Source organism: Pan paniscus, chromosome X, assembly GCF_029289425.2.
Source record: "Pan paniscus chromosome X, NHGRI_mPanPan1-v2.0_pri, whole genome shotgun sequence".
NCBI classification, from domain to species: Eukaryota; Metazoa; Chordata; class Mammalia; order Primates; family Hominidae; genus Pan; species Pan paniscus.
The window spans coordinates 70,955,498-70,982,819 of record NC_073272.2 but is presented as its reverse complement, the minus strand read 5'-3'; the positions used below and the strand labels follow the sequence as shown (position 1 = coordinate 70,982,819).

At 44.5% G+C, this 27,322-nt stretch overlaps 2 protein-coding genes across 3 annotated transcripts; both read right to left on the bottom strand.

Moving 5' to 3' along the window:
* Nucleotides 1–4,640: 4,640 nt before the first annotated feature.
* ITGB1BP2 (integrin subunit beta 1 binding protein 2) lies at nt 4,641–8,460 on the bottom strand. The gene is made up of 11 exons (XM_055106776.2): nt 8,146–8,460; nt 7,827–7,876; nt 7,680–7,736; nt 7,456–7,601; nt 6,659–6,753; nt 6,499–6,554; nt 6,318–6,388; nt 6,104–6,203; nt 5,715–5,828; nt 5,411–5,473; nt 4,641–5,046 (listed from the first exon to the last, which is right to left on the bottom strand). The coding sequence occupies exons 1-11, from the start codon at nt 8,207–8,209 to the stop codon at nt 4,819–4,821; spliced, it is 1,044 nt and encodes a 347-aa protein (XP_054962751.1). The 5' UTR covers nt 8,210–8,460; the 3' UTR covers nt 4,641–4,818.
* A 377-nt stretch (nt 8,461–8,837) lies between these two features.
* On the bottom strand, nt 8,838–26,822 carry NONO (non-POU domain containing octamer binding). 2 transcript variants are annotated; one of them, XM_003820136.4, is made up of 12 exons: nt 26,295–26,822; nt 25,563–25,619; nt 19,225–19,387; nt 18,046–18,239; nt 15,485–15,786; nt 13,337–13,432; nt 12,950–13,146; nt 12,536–12,620; nt 12,059–12,161; nt 11,496–11,535; nt 11,188–11,297; nt 8,838–10,062 (listed from the first exon to the last, which is right to left on the bottom strand). In XM_003820136.4, the coding sequence occupies exons 3-12, from the start codon at nt 19,376–19,378 to the stop codon at nt 9,928–9,930; spliced, it is 1,416 nt and encodes a 471-aa protein (XP_003820184.1). In that variant the 5' UTR covers nt 19,379–19,387; nt 25,563–25,619; nt 26,295–26,822; the 3' UTR covers nt 8,838–9,927. The 2 variants fall into 2 exon arrangements, with proteins under 2 accessions (XP_003820184.1, XP_003820185.1); XM_003820137.5 differs by lacking the exon at nt 25,563–25,619 and having other exon boundaries at nt 26,295–26,420.
* Between the last annotated feature and the right edge of the window lie 500 nt (nt 26,823–27,322).

Below are 27,322 nucleotides of genomic sequence, written 5' to 3'. Positions count from 1 at the left end.
ATTTCAACAACAACAAAAAAAAAAAAAAAGAGAGAGAGAGAGAGAGAGATCACTCCTCACTCCTCCCTCCTCCTCTGATTAAGAATCTACATTTGAGGCTGGGTGCTGTGGCTCACACTTGTAATCCCAGCACTTTAGGGGGCCAAGGCGGGTGGATCACAAGGTCAGGAGTTCAAGAGCAGTCCAGCCAAGCTGGTGAAACCCCGTCTCTACTAAAAATACAAAAAATTACTCGGGTTTGGTGGCGGGTGCCTGTAATCCCAGCTACTCGGGAGACTGAGGTAGGAGAATCACTTCAACCCGGGAGGCAGAGGTTGCGGTGAGCTGAGATTGCACCATTGCACTCCAGCCTGGGCAACAAGAGTGAAACTCCGTCTCATAGATAGATAGATAGTTAGATAGATAGATAGATAGATAGATAGATAGATAGAATCTACATTTGGCCGGGTGCAATGGCTCACACCTGTAATCCCAGCACTTTGGGAGGCTGAGCTGGGAGGATTGCTTGAGGCCAGAAGTTTGAGACCAGCCTGGGAAACAGCAAAATCCGGCCTCTACTAAAAATACAAAAAATTAGCCAGGCATGGTGGCGCATGCCTGTAGTCCCAGCTTCTCAGGAGGCTGAGGTGGGAGGATTGCTTGAGCCGGGGAGGTCACAGCTGCAGTGAGCCATGATCATGCTACTGCACTCCAGCCTGGGTGACAGAGTAAAACTCTGCTTCAAAAAAAAAAAAAAAAAAAGAATTGGCTGGGCATGGTGGCTCACACCTATAATCCCAACACTTTGGGAGACCGAGGTGGGCAGATCACTTGAGGCTAGGAGTTTGAGACTAGCCTGACCAACATGGCAAAACCCCGTCTCTACTAAAAATATAAAAATTAGCCAGGCGTGGTGGTGCATGCCTGTAGTCCCAGCTAATCGTGAGGGTAAGGCAGAGAATCGCTTGAACCTGGGAGACAGAGGTTGCAGTGAGCCAAGACTGCGGCCACTGTGTGCCTGGGAGACAGAGCGAGACCCTGTCTTTAAAAAAAAAAAAAAAAAAGAGAATCTACATTCTTTTTTTTTTTTTAAAGGCCTATAATGCCCTTTTAACTCTCTTTTTAAATCATTTTCAAAATCCTTGACCTAGAATTTTAGGTTCCTGTTAATCTAGCCACACTCCATTTAACTTTTTCATCTTCTTTCTTCAACATAACCTCTGACATGTTACCACTGCTTACAAATAGAAAGAGGACTAAGCTTGGAGAGACTCTGAAGAGAAGCATTTACTTTTTACTCTACATACTTCTGCATTTAATTTTTTTACAGTGATAATGTACTACATTTGGAATTTAAAATGAAACACAATAAATAAATCAAAACAATTTTGCCCTAGTATCACTCTCCCTAATCTTTCATACCCATCAAAATTAATTTCTCATTATTCAGATTTCCATTCAAATGTACAGGTGACACTTGAACAAGGGTTTTAACTGCATGGGTCCACTTATATGTGGATTTTCTTCTGCCTCTGCTACCCCTGAGATAGCAAGACCAACCCCTCATCTTCCTCCTCCTCCTCCTCAGCCTACTCAATATGAAGACAGTGATGAAGAACTTTATGATAATCCACTTCCACTTAATGAATAATGCATATATTTTCCCTTCCTTATTTTATTTTATTTTTTTTTTAGACAAGGTCTCACTCTGTTGCCCAGGCTGGAGTGCATTGCGACAATCATGGCTTACTGCAGCTTCGATCTCCTGGGCTCAGGTGATCCTCCCACCTTACCTTCCCAAGTAGCTGGGACTACAGGTGTGCGCTACTATGACTGGCTAATTTTTTTGTATGTTTTTGTAGAGAGGGGGTTTTGTCATGTTGTACAGGCTGGTCTTGAACTGGACACAAGTAATCTGCCCACCTCGGCCACCCAAAGTGCTAGGATTACACGCATGAGCCACCTCGCCCAGCCCCTTATGATTTTCCTTTTTTTTTTTTTTTTTGAGACGCAGTCTTGTTCTGTCGCCCAGGCTGGAGTGCAGTGGCACAATCTCGGCTCATTGCAAGCTCCGCCTCCCGGGTTCACACCATTCTCCTGCCTCAGCCTCCTGAGTAGCTGGGACTACAGGCGCCTGCCACTACGCCCAGCTAATTTGTGTTTTTTTTGTATTTTTAGTAGAGACGGGGTTTCACCGTGTTAGCCAGGATGGTCTCGATCTCCTGACCTCGTGATCCGCCCACCTCGGCCTCCCAAAGTACTGGGATTACAGGCGTGAGCAACCATGCCCGGCCGATTTTCTTAATAACATTTTCTTTTCTCTAGCCTACTTTATTGTAAGAATGTAGTATATAATACATATAACATTCAACATATGTGTTAATTGACTCTATATGTTATCAGTAAGGCTTCTGGTCAACAGTAGGCTATTAGTAGTTAAGTTTTTGGGAAGTCAAAAGTTGACTATGGGTTGGGGGCAGTGGCTCACGCATGTAATCCCAACACTTTGGGAGACCAAGGTGGGCAGATCACGAGGTCAGGAGTTCAAGACCAACCTGGCCAACACAGTGAAACCCCATCTCTACTAAAACTACAAAAATTAGCTGGGCGTGATGGCAGGCACCTGTAATCCCAGCTACTCAGAAGGCTGAGGCAGGAGAATCGCTTGAAATCGGGAGGCGGAGGTTGCAGTGAGCCGAGATTGCCCCACTGCACTCCAGCCTGGGCTACAGAGCTAGACTCTTGTCTCAAAAAAAAAAAAAAAAAAAAAGTCCACGATGTGGTGGCTGGGTGTGGTAGCTCACACCTGTAATCCCAGCACTTTGGCAGGCAGAAGTGGGAGGATCACTTGAGGTCAGGAGTTTGAGACCAGCCTGGGAAACATAGTGGAATCCCGTCTCTACTAAAAATAAAAAAAATTAGCCAGGTGTGGTGGCGCATGCCTGTAATCCCAGTTACTTAGGAGGCTGAGGCATGAGAATCGCTGGAACTTAGGAGGTGGAGGTTTCAGTGAGTGAAGATCATGCCACTGCATTCCAGCCTGGGCAACAGAGTGAGACTCTGTCTCAATAAATAAATAAATAAATAAAAATTTTAAAAAAGAAGTCAAATGTGTGGGGAGTCAGTGCCCCAACCTTGCATTGTTCAAGGGTCAACTGGACTTCTTAACCTTCACATTTATGGTTAGTTAATTTTCAACTAGGGAACCAAGACAGTTCAATGGGAAAAAGAATAGTCTTTTCAACAAATGGTACTGAGACAACTGGACATCCACATGCAATAGCATAAGGTTGGACCCCTACTTCACATCACATACAAAAATTAATTGAAAATGAATCAATGACCTAAATGTAAGAGCTAAAAAACTATATCACTCTTTTTTTTTTGGAGATGGAGTTTTTGCTCTTGTTGCCCAGGCTGGAGTGCAGTGGCGCGATCTCGGCTCACTGCAATCTCCGCCTCCCAGGTTCAAGTGATTCTCCTGCCTCAGCCTCCTGAGTAGCTGGGATTACAGGCATGTGCCACAACACTCAACTAATTTTTTGTATTTTTAGTAGAGACGGGGTTTCATCATGTTGGCCAGGCTGGTCTCGAACTCCCTACTTCAGGTGATCCATGTGCCTCAGCCTCCTAAAGTGCAGGGATTACAGGCGTGAGCCACCGCGCCCAGCCCTGTATAACTCTTAGAAGAAAACATAGGGGCCGGGCGTGGTGGCTCACACCTGTAATCCCAACACTTTGGGAGGCCAAGACGGGCGGATCACGAGGTCAGGAGATCGAGACCATCCTGGCTAACACGGTGAAACCCCATCTCTACTAAAAATACAAAAAATTAGCCAGGCGAGGTGGCGGGCGCCTGTAGTCCCACCTACTCAAGAGACTGAGGCAGGAGAATGGCGTGAACCTGGGAGGTGGAGCTTGCAGTGAGCCAAGATTGCGCCACTGCACTCCAGCCTGCGCAACAGACCAAGACTCCGTCTCAAAAAAAAAAGAAAAAAAAAAAAAGAAGAAAAGGTAGGGACAAGTGTTCATGACCTTGGATTAGGTAATGGTTTCTTAGATATGACATCAAAAGCATAAGCAACCAAAGAAAAAAATAAACTGTATTTCAAATTAGCTGGGCATGGTGGCAAGCGCCTGTAGTTTTAGCTATTCGGCAGGAGAATCGCTTGAACCCAGGAGGCAGAGGATGCAGTGAGCCGAGATCGCACCACTGCACTCCAGCCTGGGCGACAAAGCAAGACTCCGTCTAAAAAAAAAAAAAAAAAAGAAAAGGACTTCTTCCACCACGGAGTCTTCCCTTTTACTACTGTCCACATTAACTTTTCCATTCTTTCAACTACAGCTCTTAAAAACTGTACTGCACAATTTAGCACTCAGTTAAACTACCTGATAATGTTTATTATTATTTCATGTAGATTGGTCTTGACTTGTCAGCCAGGTTGTTACTTTGTTGAGAGAAATGAGTAAGTCTTCTGTTTCTCAGATATTTCTAAACCACCTAACACGTAACTGGGCACATAGGGAGTACTCAGTAAATACCTGGTGTTTATGAGGAATAGAATAAATGTGCATGTGCTTGTTTTCACAATGTGTGTTGAACACACAGTTGGGGGTAATAAATACAATCTTAGATAGTGAGGTGAGAGAATGACACTATGTGAAACTGAAGAATACAAGATTTATTTAAGGGAAAAAACAGCATGGTTTGGACAATTTTGTTCTCCCCTCCTTCAGCCTCCTGCTGCTCAATGATGCCACATGGCCAACAATATCCTGGTATCTAAGATTCTAAGGGAATCATTGAGGTCCTATCTAGACATCAACTGTCTGGTGTCACTATTCCCCCATTGCTTCCTCCTCTTCCTCCTCCTCTGTCCAGCTCAGATCATCATCTGAATCGTCAGATTCTTCCTCATCCATCTCTAACACAACCCCTGCCCTAGCCTTCTTAGCTAGTGCATCAGGGTGCTCCAGCTGGGCCCAGGATCCTGGGTCAGCCTTGACCAGGGAGATTTCAACCCGAGATGGCATCAAGAAGACAGAGCTCTGCTCCACGTTTATGACCTGAGGAGGAGCAAAGGAAAACAGAAGAAAGAGAGAATGAGGAAATCAAAGGCATTGGGGTCAGGGTGGAGTGGTGACAAATGAGAGAGAGAAATTTTTAATAAATAAGGTAAGAAAAAAGGTAAGGGAGGAATAAGACAATAAGGGAGAGAGAGGAAAGAAATGAGAGATGAAAAGGGAGAAGGAAGAGGGGAGGGAAAGAGGGAAATAGGAAGAGTAGGAGAGAGAGAGAAAATGAAAGCAAATGAAGAGAAAACCTCCATTTTCCTAGTACAACTCCTTCCCTCAAGACACCCTCTATTCCAGTCTAGCCGCTCTTTCGCCCATCTGCCTCCCGCTCTTGTGTCCCCTGGTCTTCACTTACCCCCCAGAGCTTCATCTGTGCTTGGAACACACGGTTACCATCAAAGACAATGTGGACATGAAGCTGAGAGAAAAGAATTACAGGGGTAGTAACAAACCCAGAAGGTCAGAATAGGTCATTACGACAGATAACCAGGTCAGAGGTATGATCCACAGGTTGGCCAGACAGCCCTGACCTAATAACTCTCCTTTCCTCTAAGGGTACTATGGAGCCTACAGGTTAACAGCAAATGGCAACTCTGCCTGTGAGATTGTAGTATCACCCAATTGACTATCCTCCCATCCAACATCAGATCATTGCTCACCTCAGTTTGACTGGCCTTCACCCAGTTAAACGCAGGAAGTGGAATCTGGCCATATACAGTCACCACTACTAAGGAATCTGTCTGGTGCCAATCATGGCGGCAAGATGCTGGGAGCTAAAGAGAAGATGTGAAATGTAGGTGGTAAGAATAAATTCTTAACTGAAGGGGAGTTCTCATGATGCACGTGGAGAAGAGACAGAGAGTCTCAAAAAGATTAACACAACCTCATATTGCAAAACCTCTGGGCTGTTGAGGGATAAGGAGCAGAATCTTATTTGGTCTATACTAAAGGGAGAAGACAGGGAGCTTGGCTATGTGGTACAGAGAGGGAGGAGAATTTACCTCTGAGATTGGGTTCTAATCAAGAGTTCGGGAAAGCTGGGGCTTACCTGCTTCCCCCAGTCATGTCTACCGACTCTGCACCCTGGTTGTGCCAAGAATGCCCCAAAATCCAGGGTCTGGATGCCACAACAGCTCCAAGACTTCATCCTGAAGTAGGAAGATAATTCAACTGAATTCTCTCACCCCCGATATTATCTTATGACCAAATATTAGGAGAAACCTGTCTCATAGCCTCATAGCCCACCCAGTCCCCTCACTCACCCCTCATGGAATCGGGGTGCTCCTGGGTGGTAGGTACATGGAGTAGCATCACTCTCAGGGCCTTGGTAAACCTAAGAAGGATAAAGTAGAACCAGGTCATTCTAAGGTATATCCTACTCAGCCTATCTATACCCAGTCATCCCTCAGCCATATGCTTGAGCCCCTCAAAACTCTCACTCACAGCATCACATCCTGGGTTCTGGCAGCTGGAACCAGTCCGGATCAGACTGTCAAGTCCTGGGCAAGGGAAACAGAGTCAGGAACTTATCCATCCCCCCACTCAATTGCCACTTCCACTAAATTCCAGTCTATGAAGTTGATCCTACTAAAGACCCACCTACCTGCCCCAGGTTCCTGGTCTAATTCCTTCTGTTCCAATGCCATTTCCAGGGCTTGGGATATATTTAGCGGCAGCAGCTTCAGAGGCAACTCTGACCTAGGGGTTAAGGGTGGTGATTTAGTTCTGACCCATTAGCTATGATTGCTAGCTCCAACACTCCCACCGATGGTAATGGAATTAAAGAAGCCTGGTGAAAGTGAGGCAGAGTTGGAGAGGTTGGGTAGCAACCCCATTGCCAATTTTCATCTCTGTGGACATCCCAAATACCTGAACCCTAGAGAAATCCCCAGCACTTCTCTTACCCATCTACTCAGTTGCTCTAAACCTAACCACTTTTCTCTGCAGAACTGAGTCATATCCTCTTCCTCTTTATCTAATCGTGGACCTAATATGACTTCCTTCTGCTGCTCTTATTATTCCCACAAAATTTGGGAAGTCTCCTGGCTGCCAATACAATACATCCTTTTCTTGATATGAGATTTATCTTAAAGTTCTTTTCTAGAAAGAGAAGTCATTCTCAACAATCCCTTTTGTGTTATACACTAAGGATGTATTTGCGAGGGGCTATCTACTCTGTTGATTCAGATATCTATCCCATCATCCCACACCACCTTAGAGGAAAGGGCGTTATTTCCAGACACAAATTTCCCCTAAGGCACAGGATATACACCATCCAAACCCTGACATCTGGCCCTCCTCACATCCCTGGTCCCTAGTTCCCAGTCCTCAATGATCCATTAATCACTCCTAGGAAGCTACATGAAAATAAGAAAAGTCCAGGGGCCTCCTCCTCTTTACTTGGGCCTCTCCCGGCGCAAGGTCTCTGCTGACTTTGGAATCACATTCAGAGGTTTTTGCTCCTGAAGTGAACTGCTTGTAGCAGGGCCTTCAGGTTGAGGGGCCTCAGGAAGCTTCTCAGCACAGTGTGGTCCCATAGTACAGCCCTAGTATAGATAAGGAGATAAGGATTAGGGATAGAATCCTTCTATTGGGGGCAGAATCCAAGTACATAAATAATTTACCTTGATGTTTAAGAACTCAGAGAAATCTACAGTTCGCTTTCGGCAGCAGGACCAACCCTGATAACAAGAGACCCAGATCAGCTTAGCTTCCTGGGTATTATCTCTTCTGGGAAATGCTCTTGCTAACCCCCCTCACCTACTCCTCACCTTAAGTGCATCATGGAAGATTGGGACCCCAGGGTGATGGCAACAGGAATCTGTGGACATCAGTACAAGTTATCAAGGAAGGGAAGATAACTATACCAAGTATCATTTTTCACCTCTTCCCCGGGTTTCTATTTATGGTTTCTTCCCATATAATGTGAAGAAAAAAAAAAAAAAAGCCAGCAAAGGCTGTAAGATCACTCAGACCAATTAAACTAGGGCAGGTAGTTTCTTTCCCCGCTCCTCAAACACACTGCCCCCCAGCTGACCAGTCCCCAACACCCACACAGAGCCCCTGGCCAGGTCAGGATTCTTTACTCACCAGGAAGGTTGGTATTAGGGTCAAAGTGCTGCCCACAGCCTTTGTTACGACAGAGTAGAGACATGGAAGCGTTGGTTGAATGATTACTGAAAGGGTATTTCAAGGAGTCTGGCTGCCGAATGGGGAACACCTCTTAGTCTGGAGGCTTTTAGCTGCCTGGAAGGGCCAGCTGTTTCTATCTTTAGTTCAGGAGGCGTACACCTCCTAACATGGGCAAGGGAACTTCAATTCGTCTTTCCAGCCAATAGGAAAGAGCTCAGGGGCATTTTAGCTCTGAGGCTCAGGAAAAAAGGATCAGGCAGAGTAGGGCTTTGAACTTGGGTGAGGTCAGCTCACCACTACTGAGACAGTTTTAGATTCACCACGGCAATTCCAAGCCTTGGACATAGCAGCAGCTGCTAAGAAACAAATACCAATTTTGAGACCCCCCAGCTCGATGAGGATTAAGCCCATTTTCTTCCTCTTTCAGAGGGGCAGCTTTCCTCCATCATTACTTCCATGTAGTATCAATAGCGCTAATCCTTGCCAACCCCTCCAGCCATTTGATGCACCTCATCCCCACCTCCTCCCCATGTTTGTCTAGATCAATACTGTAATCCAAAGGTCATAAAGGATTACCTTTATAGAGTCTACTGCTCATCTCCTAAGATAACTCCCCTCCCTCCTTTCCCCTTCAAAAACACCACAGAAAATTAAAAGGCTTAAAATGTATTTTAATAGGTTGATGCTGCATTACTGCTCCATTTTTCAGAAAAACTCCAAATATGAGACAAATCAAACACAGTACACCAATGAAAAAAAAATGCACAGCATGACTACCTAAGATAGGCGAGTCTAAGAGCTACTGTCAGACCTTCAGTATACAGTAACCCTGTTCCCAAAATTGTACTAGGCCTATCAAGAAAAGCTGTGAACAGCAACATCATAGACACAAAAGGGTCATTCCTGGGTGTCCTCACCCAAGAAAAAGATGGAGGCAAGTTAACACAAGATTTTTTTTAAAGATATACTAAAATGAAAATCTCTAAGAGAAAATGTCTTCTTTAGGACATGAAGGGGTAATATATGGGGTATAACAGAACCGTATGTACGCTGCCTGTGACCTTTGTGGACGTTTGCCTGAATTCTCACCTGGGAGTGAATGGAGCAATGGGGCTAAGGTCATTGGGGGATGTTTGGTTTTTGTGGTGTATATGGCAGTTTCTCTGGGGCTGGGGGAGTGTAAGGATGAGAAAGCAAGTGAGGTTGGGCACGGTGGCTCACCCCTGTAATCCCAGCATTTTGGGAGGCCGAGGCGGGTAGATCACGAGGTCAGGAGTTCAAGATCAGCCTGGACAAGCTTGAACCCGGGAGGCAGAGATTGCAGTGAGCCGAGATCATGCCACTATACTCCAGCCTGGGTGACAGAGTAAGACTCCGTCTCGGGGGCAGGGCAAGCAAATGAAACAAGATGGACAAAAAAAAAAAAAAACCGGAATGATCAAGATTAATGGGCTCTAACTGGATCCACTTTGCCATGGTTTCCCCAGGCCCTCAACAATCACATTAGAGACTTCATGAATGCACCACACAGAACTGATTAAACAATATACCACACAGAATTGACTTGTTTAATACCACCCCTCCCTTGCCCTCTGCCTCCAGCATACTCCCTAGAGTAGTACAGGCAGGGTAGATCTAACTATTGGAAGGAATCCCTAACACTTTTCCAGGGTAGAATTCTGGCTAGTCCAAAAAGGGTCCTTCTTTTAAGGGTTTTGAGAAACTAGACACTGCAACTTATTAGTATCGGCGACGTTTGTTTGGGGCAAATTCAGCTCCAGGAGCTGCACGGTTGAATGCAGGAGGAGTTCCACCAATTGCCCCAATTCCTTCCATTGTAGCAGCCTGACCAAAGCGTTCAGTTGTTGGTGGGGTCTTAAAGAGAAAAAGAGAGCAACACTGTAACAGAGCCATTGTTGGAAGCTTCCCACCCATCTGTAGTCCCTCCACTGGAGGCTATTTCCATTCAACTATTCAAGGCTCCTGATGGTAGGTAGGAGTGGGTGACTAAGTCTGTTTAGAACTCTAGTGGATAACCCCAAAAGTGGTGGCGCATGCCTGTAATCCCAGCTACTCAGGAGGCTGAGGCAGGAGAATCGCTTGAACCTGGGAGGCGGAGGTTGCAGTGAGCCAAGATTGCACCACTGCACTCCAGCCTGGGCGACAAGAGCAAAACTCTGTCTCAAAAAGAAAAAGAAAAAAAGAAAAACAAAAACAGAAACAACCAAACTATCCAGTTTTGGCATTTTAACACCATAACCAAAACAACCCCAGGATTGCATGAGCCATGAAGTATTTGGATTCACAACTATTTTATGTGATAATGCCTAGCCTTCATTGACTTCCCTCCAACAAACATAGTCAATCAGACTGGCCAGTCAGACGGTGGCATTTACTTAACTCCTAGATTAAGTATAGAGACTGAGTTTGCTCAAGATTCAAAAATAAAGACCTTGAGGTTACATTTAATGGATACCAGCAGTTCCTAAAGACTGCTATCTGGGCCGGGCTTGGTGGCTCACGCCAGTAATCCCAGCACTTTGGGAAACCGAGGCGGGCAGATTATCTGAGGTCAGGAGTTCAAGAACAGCCTGACCAACGTGGTCAAACTCAGTCTCTAATAAAAATACAAAATTGGGAGGCCGAGGCTGGTGGATCACCTGAGGTCAGGAGTTTGAGACCAGCCTGGCCAACATGGTGTAACCCCATCTCTACTAAAAATACAAAAATTAGCCGGGCATGGTGGCAAGCACCTGTAGTCCCAGCTATTCGGGAGGCTGAGGCAGGAGACTCGCCTGAACCCGGGAGGTGGAGGTTGCAGTGAGCCAAGACCATGCCATTGCACTCTAGCCTGGGCAACAAGAGGGAAACTCTGTCTCCAAAAAAAAAAGACTGCTATCTATAGCAAACTGAGGTAGGCCCCCAGGGGCTGTGAAAGCAATGCCTGTTCTCCTCCTACCACCATTTAGAATTACTGTTAAGGCACTGCAGTTTTATTACCAATCCCAAAGTTCCATCCGGCATCATAGTGGCAGGTCCTGGAGGAGCTGGGGTACCAGCTGGCACAGGAGCAGGGGGCATGGCACCTCTGTTGTTTATGCCCATAGCACCTAAGGCAGAGTAGTGTGATCAGTACAAGGGATGAAGATTGTTAGTCTCTTTCTATGCCAAAGGAAACAATTCAACAAGACCTCTGGGCTAAGTAAGACATGTATGTCACCCCCTTAAAGTAGGTAGCAGAAGCTACATAGTTCACCCAAGACCAAACAAAAAAGGAAATCAGAGCCATTAACCTCCTAAGTCCTTACCTCCCATAGCCATCTGACCCATCCGAATCTCCTGCTCTCTCTGAAAAACAAAAAATACTCAAGACAGTCCAAGACAGCAGTGCATTCTACCACAATCCATCAAGGACCACACACTAAGGGAAGTAGATAGAGTGATAACACGTCCAAACAGCACTGAGAAAGCTGAGGAGCACAATCCTTGCTAGTTGTTCAACAAATTCAAGGTCACAAAGCTACTAGGACGTAAGCCAGAGCCTCCTATTAGCAACAGAGAGGTGAAAGGGGGAAGAGATTGCTTCTGAAGCTCCAACTTGTACAATTGCAAGGACAGCAGAGGACTAGCCAAGGTTGCATATCTCTTCCTATAGTCACTGAGTACAGCAGACCCAGTTTTTCATCCTATGTTGCTTGTGAGGCAAGATCTCCTCTTCAAACCTTACCTCTCCTTCTTATGAATTCTTTTTTCTAAAGGGTTATTTCACAACACGGGAAAATTGGTCATAACCGGTAACCTAGCAGACAATTCATGGTGAGTTTGTTTATCACGACTGGTCTGGTACATCACGGGCACATGGGAGATATACCGCATCAGGGAAGGTTCCCTTGAATCCTTCCTGCTGTCGCCGCATCATTTCTTCTTGCTGCCGCCGCATCTCTTCTTCACGGCGCCTGCGCTCTTCCTCCTGCCTACAGAGAGTCACCAATGTATTTAAGACAGAGGCATTTCAGAACTTGAGCAGATTAACAGGAGACTCAACCAAGGAGACTGGCCTACTGAAAACTATCAGTTCACCAGGAAACTCACTGTTAAGTGTGCCCAGCCCTGAGGCAACCCCCAAAGAAACCTCATGAGACCAGCATTCAGCTGCTTTCTTTTTAGCAGGTAACTTCTAGGACCATGGGCAGCTAAAACATCTCCAATCCAAAGAAAGAACCTGAGAAGCAGCCAGGAAATATTTGCCAACACATTTATAAATACATGAGGTAGCATGGCAGTAGGAAAGAGGAGTGAGACATTACCTTTTAGAGTTGTCAGGGAAAAAGTGTTCGAGAAAAGTTACCTGAGCTCCAGTTGCTTTCGTTTTTGCACCTCTTGGTTGTGCAGCTCTTCCATCCTCCGAAGTTCTTCTTGGCGCCTCATCAAATCTAAAAAAACAACAGACTAAGAATATTCCTCATTGTCTTCATATAGATCTAATGACTTTCTTCAAATAAAGATCCAGAAAGCAAAGAGGATCTAATTCCTTTGGAACCACCTGTGGTGTCCAGATTCCAAAATGAAGTTATACCTATCATTTCCTTCTCCACAGAATCCAGTATCTCTGCCACATCTCCAAGCCTATTTATCTACCAAAATCAACGCAAAATAAGTATAAAAGCAGAGATGCAGGCCCTTCTGTTAATTGATACAAAGAAACCCATTTAAAAATATCATTTTGTCCTTTCAGCTTTAAGACTTACAGGCCTAGACTCACCCTGTCTCATTAGCATGACCTGGTGCTCATGGCGTGCAGCTTCCATCTCCATCTCCAGCTTCTCACGAGCCTCCTTGATGTTGCGGTCCACTTGGTCCTGCTGCTGCTTCTCCATCTCAATGAGTGCCTTCCAGCGCATGGCATATTCATACTCAAAGGAGCCAGGCTGTGCAAATCTGGGTGGCTGCTCTCGTTCCCTATAGGCAAGGTTCCTAGGTTACTAACTTTGTCCAGAATTACCCCAGCTAAGAATTGCATTCCTTGTGAGGACCAAGATAATGGCTGCCAGTGAACATGTGCAGCAAAGACCTGCCTCTTTTACATATCCCTTTATAAGCTTTCTTAAGAAGGAAACACCTAATAGGGAAATCTATCAAGACTGCATACTTGTGAAATTGCTGGTTTTTTATAACCAGCTTCTCTGGAAGTCCCTCTTCATCATCTAACTGGTCCATGGGCTCCACAGTCACAGGACGAGGAAATCTGGAAGAAAGAACAAAGTTCAGTGTTAATCAAATCATACCCCACCAGGCTTCTTCTCTACACATGTCACTGGCACAATGAATTAGCTAGGGCTCAGGATTGGACAAACACTTCTGAAGTTTTTATACCTAATGACATTATAAAAAATTTGGGGTTGGGCTGGGGGTGGTGGCTCACGCCTGTAATCCCAGCACTTTGGGAGGACGAGGCGGGTGAATCATGAGGTCAGGAGTTCAAGACAAGCCTGGCCAACATGGTGAAACCCTGACTCTACAGACATCTGTAATCCCAGCTACTTGGGAGGCTGAGGCAGGAGAATCGCTTGGACCCGGGAGACAGAGGTTGAAATGAGCCGAGATTGTGCCACTGCACCACTCTAGCCCGGGCTACAGAGTGAGACTCTGTCTCAAAAAAAAAAAAAGAAAAGAAAAAGAAAAAAGAAAATCTGGGGTTGACAGGACGAAATCAGGACTTAGATCTCTGAATACAGTCTCAAAAAGATATTCCAAGTAGGTAGGTGCAGTACTTAAGTACAGCCTAAACATCTACAGACACTCTGAGAAATGACTTGTGGTAAACACTAAGAGATACTGCAGGCACAAATCAACTTTTCAGAACTCTAAATCTTCAAAGTAAAGAGAGACTTAACACTGACTACATGACAACCTACCGAATGACTAAAAAGTTATTTTTCATAATCGTCATCCCACGTCTATTAATGTAAGATTATAGAAAAATCATATGAGAAAGCTCACTTAGTACCAAAAGTCTTTTTTTTTGGAAACGGAGTCTTCCTCTGTCGCCCAGGCTAGAGTGCAGTGGTGCAATGTCGGCTCACTGCAACCTCTGCCTCCCGGGTTCAAGTGATTCTCCTGCCTCAGCCTCCTGAGTAGCTGGGATCACAGGCGCCCACCACCGCGTCCAGCTACTTTTTGTATTTTTAGTAGAGACGGGGTTTCACCACCTTGCCCAGGCTGGTCTCAAACTCAGGACCTCGTGATTCACCCGCCTCAGCCTCCTGAAGTGTTGGTATTACAGGCATGAGCCACCATGCCCAGCCTAATACCAAAAGTCTTTTTTTTTTCTTTTTTTTTTGGAGACGGAGTCTTGTTCTGTTGCCCAGGCTGGAGTGCAGTGGCGCAATCTCGGCTCACTGCAAGCTCCACCTCCCAGGTTCACGCCATTCTCCTGCCTCAGCCTCCAGAGTAGCTGGGACAACAGGCGCCCGCCACCACACCCGGCTAATTTGTTGTATTTTTTAGTAGAGACAGGGTTTCACCGTGTTAGCCAGAATGGTCTCGATCTCCTGACCTGGTGATCTGTCCCGCCTGGGCCAAAAGTCTTTTTTTTTCTTTTTTTTGAGACAGAGTCTTGCTCTATTGCCAGGCTGGAGTGCAATGGCACAATCTCGGCTCACTGCAACCTCTGCCTTCCAGGTTCAAGTGATTCTCCTGCCTCAGCCTCCCAAGTTGCTGGGACTACAGGTGCGCTAATTTTGGTATTTTTATTTTATTTATTTGTATTTTTAGTAGAGACGGGCTTTCACCATGTTGGCCAGGATGGTCTTAATCTCCTCACCTCATGATCCACCCGCCTCGGCCTCCCAAATTGCTGGGATTACAGGCGTAAGCCGCTGTTTTGCCCAGTCTTTTATTTATTTTTTTGAGGCAGTTTCACTCTGTTGCCCAGGCTGGAGTACGGTGGCGTGATCTCAGCTCGCTGCAACCTCTGCCTCCTGGGTTCAAGCGATTCTCCTGCCTCAGCCTCCCAAGTAGCTGGGACTACAGGCACACGCCACCATGCTTGGCTAATTTTTTGTATTTTTAGTAGAGACAGGGTTTCACCATGTTGGTCAGGCTGGTCTCGAACTCCTGACCTCAGGTGATCCACCTGCCCCAGCCTCCCAAAGTGCTGGGATTACAGGAGTCAGCCACCATGCCAGGCTGACCGAAAGTCTTTAAACATAGAAAAGTGGTTACTAGAGGCTAACTCTCCAGACCATGGAAGGAATTAGCAATCTAAGGTCTATGTCTGAAAATGACCCTCACTTACGTGGTTAGCAGGAAGGAGCCTTCACTGCATCTGTCCAGAGCTTTCCGAGCAGCTGGCTTCCCTGAGAACTCAACAATGCCTTTTCCTGAGGGCCTTCCTCGATCATCCACAATGACTACAGCCCTCTCTACCTGGCCAAACACAGAAAAGGCTTCTTCCAGCAGTTCGTTGGACACATACTGAGGAAGGTTTCGAACTGTAAGGGATGCACTATGGCAGGCAAAGCGCACACGCAGCTGCTTTCCACGGAGTGGCATATTGTCCAGCTCCACTTTGGCAATCTCCGCTAGGGTTCGGGTTTCCTAGGAAGCAGAGGAAAATCAGGTTAACTCAGTTTGACAAAGAACACCTTAGCAGCCATCAACAGTCTAAAGCAGTATAGTTCAATATCTCCCCAGAAAAACTAAACAACCATACAAAGAAACAGAAGTGAAAGAACTTAACTGTGTGCTTCAGCTCTTTGGCCACCCTAGTTTGCTTCTGATGGCCTTGCAATAAATCACATGTAGTTCTAGAAGTCAATAACACTTAGGTGATCATCAATTTCATAGGTATTATTCTCCCAGTGACAACAGATCATCCAGAAAACAAAGACCATTGGCCGGGTACGGTGGCTCACGCCTGTAATCCCAGAATTTTGGGAGGCCGAGGCGGGTGGATAACGAGGTCAGGAGATCGAGATCATCCTGGCCAACAGGGTGAAACCTGGTCTCTACTAAAATACAAAAAATTAGCCAGGCGCAGTGGCACGCACTGGTAGTTCCAGCTACTCCAGAGGCTGAGGCAGGAGAACTGCCTGAACCCGGGAGGCGGAGGTTGCAGTGAGCCAAGATCACGCCACCGCACTCCAGCATGGGCAACAAAGCAAAACTCCGTCTCAAAAAAACAAAAACAAAAACTCAAAGACCACCCTAAAACCACCTAGAATATTTTAGTTTTTTTTTTTTTTTCGAGACGGAGTCTTGCTGTGTTGCCCAGACTGGAGTGCAGTGGAGCAATCTCAGCTCACTGCAACCTCTGCTTCCCAGGTTCAGGCGATTCTCCTGCCTCAGCCTCCTGAGCAGGTGGGATTACAGGCACTTACCACCATGTCCAGCTAATTTTTGTAGTTTTAATAGAGACGGGGTTTAACCATGTTGGCCAGGCTGGTCTCAAACTCCTGACCTCAAGTGATCCGCCCACCTTGGCCTCCCAAAAAGTGCTGGGATTACAGGCATGAGCCACCATGCTCAGTCTAATTTTTGCTAGGTATGTACCAGAATCACGAATATCCTCCAAGAAGCCTCTTTGGAACCAGGAACCTTGACAGGATCCCTTTCATATTACTAAAGAGAAACCCGATACCCAGAGAAAAATGACTTGGCAGATTGGAATGAAAATCAGTTCTGACCACCCCATCCAGTGATCCTGCTGTCACATTATTCTCTTCCATTTATGGAGGTAGATAATGTCTAGAAATGTTTTCCTCTCATATACTTTCCCTAAATCGAACCCGATTTTAAAATAATGTCTACACTTACAAACGGTTAAGATAGTAAATTTTATGTTATGTATGTTTTACCATCATTAGTTTTTTTTTAAGAGACTGGGTCTCACTCTATCACCCAGGCTGAAGTGCAGTGCTATGAGCATAGCTCACTGTAACCTCAAACTCCTAGGCTCAATCAGCCCTATCATCTTAGCCTAGTTGAGTAGTTAGGACTACAGACGTATACCATGCCTGGTTAATTCAATTTAAAATAGTTTTTTAAAGATACAAATAAACCAGGCACCGTGGTGCGTTGCCTTTGTCCCAGCTACTCAGGAGGCTGAGGACAGAGAATTGCTTAAGCTCAGGAATTCAAGTCTAGCCAAGGCAACATGGTGAGATACCCATCTCTTGATCATGGGGGGACCAAATAGGGAAAGGGTACAGATAAAACAAAATTAACCACAACTTGATAATTACTGAAGCTATGCAATGCATATGTGCAGGTTCATTATTATTCTGTCTACTTCTATATGTTTGAAATTTCCTAATTAAAACAAAAAAGTTCCAGCCAGGTGCAGTGGCTCACGTCTGTAACCCCAATACTTTGGGAGGCCAAGGTGGGTGGATCACCTGAGGTCAGGAGCTCGAGACCAGCCTGGCCAAAACAGTGAAACCCCGTCTCTACCAAAAATACAAAAATTAGCCGGGTGTGGTGACAGACACCTGTAATCCCAGCTACTCAGGAGGCTGAGGCAGGAGAATCACTTGAACCCGGGAGGTGGAGGTTGCAGTGAGCCGAGACCATGCCACTGAACGCCAGCCTGGGCCACAAGAGTGATACTCCGTCTCAAAAAAAAAAAAGTTCCAAAGGGCATACTTTAGCTCCAGTATCCTAGGCAAAAAACCTGTTATCCTTGAAACAAAACTTATGAGGAAAAATTAAAATGTGCCATTTTTGTGGTTCTGTTTCATCAAGCTTTCAAGGAACAAATCATCTGAGAATTATTTCCACTGCCTATTTTTGCACATCTATTATTCTCCAGCTTCCCCACCTTGAGAGCACATGCCTCAAAAGCCAACAGTTGCTCACCAAGCGGATAAAGCCAAATCCTTTATCCTTATGAATGAAGACTTCGCCTGCCTTTCCATATTTCTCAAATAGTTTCCTCATTTCTTCCTCAGTGATGTCGGGAGGAAGATTTCCCACAAAAAGACGGCTTCGTTGGGTGAAGGTCTTCTCTCCTGGTTTTCTAAAATTCTTCAGGTCAATAGTCAAGCCTTCATCTGAGAGAAGACACACAGTCACTTAAAAGACTGGGGAAATAGAATTATAGTCGTATCCTCAAAGACCTATAACCACTGATAAATGAGGAAACATTAATTGTTGTAGAGAATGTAAACACCATTTCCCAAGGCAACCTAACCACTTATGAGTAAATTGTGCCTTAGAATGTGAAAGCAGTATGCAGAGGACATCTGAACAGCTCTACGACGTGCCAGAAGCCAAGCTGGACTAAGCAAGAGAAAGAAAAATATAGGCGTTACCAGCCAAAGAGAAAAATTAAGCAATTCAAGGAAGGAGCCCTATGTTACAAGGCATCAGATTTTAACATTCAAAACGTACCTTCAGATGAGAATAAACAAACAAAAAAAAACAAAAAACAAAGTAACTGTTCCATTTTCCTAATCTCTCACCAATTTTCATAACCTTAACAGTTCCCATTCTTTCAGGCTGGGGGCAACAGAATGAAATGCGTTAGGAAAGAGCAACTCTTTATAGTAATCTCTGGAAATAAACAAAGTTGGGATTGGTTCTAGTCTTAGAGGCACACAATTGGTACTCAAACAGGAACATATACTTAAAGACTTTTTACAATGAGCTGGTACAGGCTCAAGGCTAAAAGTATAGTATTCAGTACCAGACTTCTCCATTTAAGCCTTAAAGACTTTTCTATATTATTTTTAACTACCAGTCATCTGATGACTACCTCTAAGAACCAAGCTGAGGTAAAACATGCAGACATCTGTTTAACAGTAGAATGTGTCAACACAGCAGAGTAACCTGTACTCAACTGCTGTCATACATGTTTGCTCCTTGGTTCCGGAGAATCAGCCTTTTCCATCGTAAGTATTAAGAGGTAAAGAGAAAAAAGAACAAAGGTGTGCCATAAAGGCCTATTCCCTTATAAGCCCGAGAAACTAATCTAAAAACCAAGAAACCATTCCCAGAGGGAATCCATTTCTACTCCATCACCTAGCATATACACACTTTGGCTGCTGGCCTGTTGCCCATTTGCAGGTATTGGCGGTGGTGGCGGCTGCTGCTGTTGCTGCTGGTGGTGCTGCTGCTGGTGGTGATGTTGATGATGCTTTCTTGGAGTATGGTTTTGCTTCTCCAAGTTAAAAGTTTTATTACTCTGCATTTTTGCACCCTACAAAGAAAAAGTAGACTAATAAATAAATTCAGTACTAATAACACAATCAGCCACCTTCCTGATGACTTATATGTAATTCATCACCTTAAGTGCTCTGGCTTTTGTCAGAGGCAAACAATTTGTTACTTTGAACAACCATGACAAAGAAGAACAATTCAAAAATCTATCAGTGTTGCATATGGAAACTATGTTAAAAAAAAAAATCTTGCGTTCTGGAGGTTACAAAATATAGTAAAAATCAAACAAAAAAGGAAAAAAATAAAGAAAAAATAAATAAAAAGGCTGGGTGCAGTGGCTCACGCCTGTAATCCCAACACTTTGGGAGGCGGAGGTGGGAGGACTGCTTGAGTCCAGAAGTTTGAGACCAGCCTGGGCAACATGGTGAAACCTCACCTCTACCAAAAAAATACAAAAATTAGCTGGGTGTGGTGGCGCACGCCTGTGGTTCTAGGTACTTGGGAGGCTGAGGTGGGAGGATCACTTGAGCCCAGGAGTTCAAGACCAGCCTAGACAACACCGTGAGACCCCCATCTCTATAAAAACATTTAAAAATGACCCAGGCAGGTTGGGCGTGTGGCTCAAGACTGTAATCCTAGCACTTTGGGAGGCCAAGGTGGGTGGATCACCAGGTCAGGGGTTCGAGACAAGCCTGGCCAACATGGTGAAACCACATCTATACTAAAAATACAACAACTACCCAGGAATGGTAGCGGGTGCCTGTAATCCCAGCTACTTGGGAGGCTGAGACAGGGGAATGGCTTGAACCTGGGAGGTGGAGTTTGCAGTGAGCTGAGATCGTGCCACTGTACTCCAGCCTGGTGACAGAGTGAGACTCCGTCTCCAAAAAACAAAACAAAACAAAAAAACACTACCCAGGCATAGTGGTGCCGTAGTCCCAGCTACTCAGGAGGCTGGAGCTGGAGGTTCACTTGAGTGCACGAGTTAGAGGCTGTAATAAGCCATGACTGTGCCACTGCACTCCAGCCTGGGCAACCAAGAAAGACCCTATCTCAAAAAAATAAAAAATAAAAATAAAAATCTGGCCAGGCACAGTGGCTCACACCTGTAATCCCAGCACTTTGGGAGGCTAAGGCAGGCAGATCACGAGGTCAGGAGATCAAGACCATCCTGCCTAACATGGTGAAACCCCGTCTCTACTAAAAATACAAAAAATTAGCCGGGCGTGGTGGCAGGCGCCTGTAGTCCTGGCTATTCGGGAGGCTGAGGCAAGAGAATGGCGTGAACTCAGGAGGCGGAGCTGGCAGTGAGCCGAGATTGCGCCACTGCACTCTAGCCTGGGCAACAGAGCTAGACTCTGTCTCGAAAATAAAATAAAATAAAAAATTTTAAAAAATTTAAAAAATAATAAAATTAAAAACAACGAGGCATCAGCAGTTATACTGCACATAAAAACTAAATGAGTACTGGATGAGAACTGTTTGCACTAGAATCGCTTAAGGAACTTCCCAGTTCAATACTACACATTAATAGAAAACTACTTTTCCAAAAGAATCTACTCTTAAAAACTCGCCCCATCACACATTTAAGCATATTTTAAAAACAAAATGATCGAAATAGATTCTGGTTATCACAAGGACAAAGACTAGTAAAGTCTTATCTTCTCTGGTACCTACCAATCCTAGCCCACAGTACATACCGTGGAAATAACAGTGGTACTAGTATGGGCTGTGAGGTTAGGCATCCTTAGGTTTGAATTGTGTTCCTCAATTGTGTACTACTTACTAGTAAATTACTCTGTACCTGTTTCTTCAGCTGTTCTAAAGGGGATGATAAAAATACCTGTCTCTCAAAGTGGCTATGAGAATAAACGTGAAAATGCTGGCTCACTACTGGCATACAGTACACACTCTAAATATTTATTAATTACAGTGGAAAGACAAATGACTACTAAAGCAATAAAAGCAAACATAAAAAGATAGGCCAGGCGAGACGGCTCACGCCTGTAATCCCAGCACTTCAGGAGGCTGAGGCCAGTGGATTAGCTGAGGTCAGGAGTGCAAGAACAACCTGACCAACATGGGGAAACCCCATCTCTACTAAAAATACAAAAATTAGCGGGGTGTGGTGGCACATGCCTGTAATCCCAGTTACTCAGGAGGCTGAGCCAGGAGAATCACTTGAACCTGGGAGGCGGAGGTTGCCGTGAGCCGAGATTGCGCCATTGCACAAGAGTGAAACTCCGTCTCAAAAAAAAAAAGAAAAGATAAATAGGCTGGGCACAGTGGCTCACATCTGTAATCCCAGCAATTTGGGAGGTCTAGGCAGGAGGACTGCTTGGGCCCAGTAGTTAGAGACCAGCCTGGGCAACATAGTGAGCCCCACCTCTACAAAAAATATGTATTAAAAAAATTAGCCAGGCATGATAGCACACTCATGTAGTCCCAGCTACTTGAGAGGCTGAGGCTGCAGTGAGCTGTGATCACGCCATTGTATTCCAGCCTGGGCAGGGAGAATGAGACCCTGTCTCAAGAAAAAAAAAAAAAAAAAAAGATAAAAATAATAAAATGTTAAATTCTATCATTTAAAAATCAACATAAGATTAAAAAGAAAACAAGTGCTCTGTGCTCCCAAACGTTGAAATAAAAAAAAAAAAAACAAATGAAGCCAGCATGGTGGCTCAGGCCTGTAATCTCAGCACTTTGGGAGGCTGAGGCGGGAAGATGGCTTGACCCCAGGAGTTTGAGACCAGCCTGGGCAACGTAGCAAGACTCGGTCTTTATTAAAAAAAAAAAAAAAAAAAAAGGGTAGGGGGGAGGGGAGGCCAGGTGCAGTGGCTCATGCCTGTAGTCCCAGCTACTTGGGAGGCTGAGGCTGGAGCATCACTTGAGCCCACGAAGAGGAGGTTACAGTGAGGCAAATCATAACACTGCACTCCAGCCTAGGCAACAGAATGAGACCCTGTCTCAAAAAAAGAGAGAAAAAAATAGGCTGGGTGCAGTGGTTCATGCCTGTAATCCCAGCACTTTGGGGGACTAAGGCAGGCCAGATCATCTGAGGTCAGGAGTTCGAGACCAGCCTGGCCAACATGGTGAAACCCTGTCTCTACTAAAAATACAAAAAAATTAGCCGGGTGTGGTAGCTTGCACCTGTAGTCCCAGCTACTAGAGAGGCTGAGGCAGGAGAATTGCTTGAACCAAGGAGGACGAGATTGCAGTGAGCAGAGATGCTGCCATTGCACTCCAGCCTAGGCGGCAGAGTGAGACTTGGTCTCAAAAATAAATAAATAGGCCAGGCGTGGTGGCTCACACTGGTAATCCCAGCACTTTGGGAGGCCGAGGAGGGTGGATTGCTTGAGGTCAGGAGTTCAAGACCAGCCTGACCAACATGGTGAAAACCCGTCTCTATCGAAAACACAAAAATTAGCTGGGCATGGTGGTGGGCATCTGTAATCCCAGCTACTCAGGAGGCTGAGGCAGGAGCATCACTTGAACCTGAGAGGCGGAGGTTGCAGTAGGCCAAGACAGTGCCGCTGCACTCCAGCCTGGGCAACAAAGTGAGAGTCTGTCTCAAAAAATAATTATAAACACAGAAAATTATATTTCTCAGATTAAAGAAATGCGACAAAGGCTTGGTAACTATTGATTTTGATGATGAGTATACGGGAATACTTTCAAGTGTATAAAAACATTCCTAATCTGTTTTATGTCACATCCCACCAAAACTGAAAACATTAATGCAATTACCAAATTCTGTATCCAAAAGTTTAGTAAGAAAAAAAGTAACAAGAGCTATCAAGATGTTAATTCATAGTCTTTAATTTGGAAATTCTACTCCTGGAAATTTATCCTAATAATTTTAAAATTAAAAACTACACCCGTGAAAGTGTTCATTGTAATGGCCTTTATGGTAAGAAAACAATAAAAATGACTTAAATTTCCAAAATTAGGGGAGTGGTTTTCATGAAAGTACGGTACATCTATACAACAGAATGTTCACAGCATTAAAAATTATGAAGACCACATAAACACGAGTATGTCTGATATTCTAACGGGGAAAGGTTTTTTCTAATTTTAAAGATGTGAATATAGACAAGGGAACAGAAGGTAGGCAAAAATGAAAACAACTGCATTGCTTTTAGGTTACTGATAATTTTTCAATTCACGATTTCATTCAAAAAATATTCAGTGAATGCCTACCATTTGCTAGGCACTATTCTAGATGGTTACAGTGGATTAGTGAACAAAGCAGATTCTTGCCTACAGAACTTGCTTGTAGTGAGAGACAATATATATAAGTAAATTATATAGTACTTAAGAGGTAAGTGCTATGGGAAAATAAATAAAAATGGGGGAGGAAGGCAAAGTGGATAGGGAGAAGGAGGCAGATGGTAAACCTCACAACATCTGACATTTCAGCCAAGATTTAAATTTTCACATTTATATCATTTAATCAATTTTGTTTCTCATTAATGTTATAAGGTATCAGAAATTACAACTTAAAATTTTATTTAAAAAATTTTAAACAGAAATTACAATCAGATACTTATTACAAAATATATTATAGAAAATTTAGAAAAACCAAAATAAATAAAAATGCAAATATAAAAATCCATAGACCTGCCACTAAAAATAGTCACTGTTAACATGTTGGTATATCCTTCTAGTCATTAATTTATGTATTTGAAATGAGATATGATAAATACTAGTTTGTAACCTGTTTTTTCCACTTTATGATGCATCATAAACAGCTTTCATGTCATTAAATCTTTTACGTTAACGGACACAGCATTCAGTTGTCAACCAAGTCCCTATTGTGTTGGACACCTGGGTTGTTTCTAATTTTTCACCATTATAATCAATGCTCATAGCTAAATCTTTGGACATATCCATGATTAAATATTCCTCCCACAATTTTCCATTCTTGCTTATTTAAACATACATTATCATTTCAGTAACTGATAATGCACCCTTGTATATTCAGAGTTTCCTCATTTCTGCTAATGTCAACATAATTGTAATTTTTAATGACTATATAAAGTTCACCAGGATGTACTACTTTACTAAACTACTCCCTACTATAAGACATTTAGGTGGTTGTTTTTGGCTTTTCCTATTATAACGCTGCAGTAAATGTCTTCTGGCTTTCAGCTTTATTTCCATTTAATTATTTCCATAGGATAAATTCTTAAAAATAGAATCTATCCTGTGACTCTTGCCACATAGTGCAACATCGTTTTCTCAAAAAGTTGTAAGGATTTTAAACGCCATGAGCAGGTGTAGCAGTTTCATGGCAAATAAGATACCTTTAAAAAAAAACAACAAAAAAAAAAGGAAATAGTGTTTTAAAAAATAAGATATAAAAGCAGGAAGTTAAAACATACAAAATCTAAAGTCCACCCTGGAAATAGTTGGGGATGGGGCAAGGTGGGCATCAGAATCAAATCTTTTCCTACTTGGGTTCCAGGTGTTAAACATCTCTCTTCCCCTGGCCCCGGAGAGGCCCAGGATGGAATGCACTAGTAAGACTATCATAATAAAGCACCTATAACAGTGCCCACCAAGTAGCAAGTACCTTGAGAAGTATTTCTTCCTATCACCTACTTCTGATGACCACCAATATAATTTGGAAATATGTGCAGAACCCTCTTCAGAGTAATAAATTCACTGTCGCCTAAATACTGGGCCTCTGAAAAGAGAACACAGCGCGAAGATCAGCAGCAAAGATTACTGTCTACTTGTGTCCCTGAGACTAATAATCCTGATGAAGAATTTTGAGAGAAAACACGTATTGCTGGTTGAGAAAGACTCTAACCACTGGGCATGCTACAGTTAAACAAATGTTTAGGTAGAGGACCAAACACTACATCACACATATCTGAAATCTAAATCTGGTATAAATTTACAAGACTGAGATGGCTGCCTGGATGGCCAGCCTGAAAGCTGTAAAATGAACTAAGGTCCTTCTCTAAGAGTTTCTTAGGACTTTTCATTTAATAACAAGGAAGGTGGACAAAGACACAGTATAAATATAGCCAGGGCCCCCCCACTAGAGTTGCCAGATTTAGCAACTAAAATACACAACCCACAATTAAATTTGAAATTTAATTGAAAACTATGCAACATATACTTAAAAATAATTGGTTGTGTAGGTGAAATTCTAATTCAACTGGGTGCCCGGTGTTTTGTCTGGCAACCCTATCCCTTACACCTACCTCAACTTCGACTGCAGACAGCAAAGTGCCTCCCAGTTCCCTCTAACCTCGACTTCTCTGTTAAAAACACAAAGAAACGTGTCAGGTTATGGTAAGAGTTTCTCAAACTGGAAAACAAAATACTCGATGCGAAATCCATAAATTTAAGTTTCATTTTAAAAAGTGATGCTATATAAATGCGTCAAGGAGCTAGGCGGTTAGGACTTTAGAAAAAGGGCATACAGAAATCTGACTACGAAAGCGGTGGGCTCTGAATATGCAGAGGAACTTTCCAGCTAAGAGTTTTGACAAAGAAATATCGCTTGAGGGGCCCCACTTGCCCATTCTGAATTAATGGCCTCGCGGGGCCGAGAGGAGGAGCGCCCGACAAAGCGCCTCCTCCTCTAACCAACCACGACTTCAGCGATCTCTCATAATAGACCCCACACCGTCGGGCCCAGGGCGGCTCAGAGGCCGGCAACTTACTGACACGGGTAAGATTCGGAGATGAGTTGCACAAAGAAACAGGGCAGGAACGAAAATGGGGAAAGCCCGAAGCGAAGCGAGTTGAGAGAGGTGGCCCCCCGCGGGTGGGCTGAGAAGGCAGTGTGGCGGCAGAGACAAGGCCTCAAGGGGCCTCGGAAGCGCCATCCACCCTCCAAACCTAGCTTCGCCCTAGCCTCTTCCTTCGCTGATTGTTCCAAGAAATCCCACTACCCTCCCAAACAAGAACCAAGACGTCCCAAAACTCACCCTCTACCGACTGATATCTCCTCGGAGTAACGGCGACGCTACACGGCCTCTCCCGTCCCGAGAAAAGAGCGCGCGACCGCCGGAAACGAGACGACGGAGCTCGGTGCCTCCCAAGGGGTACAAAATGGCGTTCTCGATTGGTTAGCTAAACTGCCAATCAAGGTTTAGCTCCCGAGGCGGAATCATTTTTCCGCCATTTCTTAGATTCTATTGGCTGCCGAATGCCAAAGGCTTGAGTTCGTGTGAACGACAGATGGGGACAAAGAGCGAGGCTTTGTACCTAATGCGCATGTGCAAGCGGCCTGGCGCGTGAGACGGGAAAGGAAAGGGGGAGGGGGAAAAGGAAAGGGAGAGGAGCTGGGGGTGGGGGTCGGAAGGAGAGACCTAAACGAACTGACTGAAAGACTGAAAGACCAAGTGGTGGGAGGGGGAAAGGAGAGGAGAAAAAGGGAGAGGAAAGTGGAAAGAGGGAGTGGAAGGGGAGAAAATGCGCGCGTAGGCGTGCTCGGAGCAGTCCTGCACTGCGCCTGTGCAAGAAGCAAGAGTAACAATGTCATTGTATTCAGTGGAATAGATTTGGCCTTTTCCTACTGAAAAAAATGCCCCGCCATGTTTCTTTTTTCACACTTCCTTGTTAGGGCTTGCATCCTGACACCCCATACTTAATCATATTTCTAGATGCTTCTCCTGTTGCTGGGGCTACTCGGGAAACGCAACTGAAATAGTCAACTCTTTGGTCATGGTTACAGACGGGGTGGGGGAGGAGGGGGTGCATCATACCTTAGTCTCTGCGTGATTACACAGAATTGTAACCAGCACGCTCATTTCCATGGTAACCAGAAAACCTAGCAGTCCAAACATCACTATTGTTCCTATGATTTACTGAGAGATTCAACAGGTGTCATCATTGCCATGGATATATTGTAGGCCTCTAGATCAGACTGTATATTCCATAGGAGGCCTATCAGTAACTAACCTTCATTGTTTCAGTAATGCCTAACTCGCCTCGCCCCCGTGGTTAACCAAGG

Bases quoted from the DNA above. Each gene is read 5' to 3' on its own strand.
- ITGB1BP2 (XM_055106776.2), bottom strand. From the start codon at position 8,209: ATGTCTCTACTCTGTCGTAACAAAGGCTGTGGGCAGCACTTTGACCCT. The intron at 7,877-8,145 runs GTGAGTAAAGAA...TGATGTCCACAG, and splicing joins CCCTAATACCAACCTTCCTG to ATTCCTGTTGCCATCACCCT. The intron at 5,829-6,103 runs GTAAGCCCCAGC...TCTTCTCTTTAG, and splicing joins GACATGACTGGGGGAAGCAG to CTCCCAGCATCTTGCCGCCA.
- NONO (XM_003820136.4), bottom strand. From the start codon at position 19,378: ATGCAGAGTAATAAAACTTTTAACTTGGAGAAGCAAAACCATACTCCA. The intron at 12,162-12,535 runs GTAACTTTTCTC...GACTCTCTGTAG, and splicing joins CGAAAGCAACTGGAGCTCAG to GCAGGAGGAAGAGCGCAGGC. The intron at 11,298-11,495 runs GTAAGGACTTAG...ACTCTGCCTTAG, and splicing joins GGGTCAGATGGCTATGGGAG to GTGCTATGGGCATAAACAAC.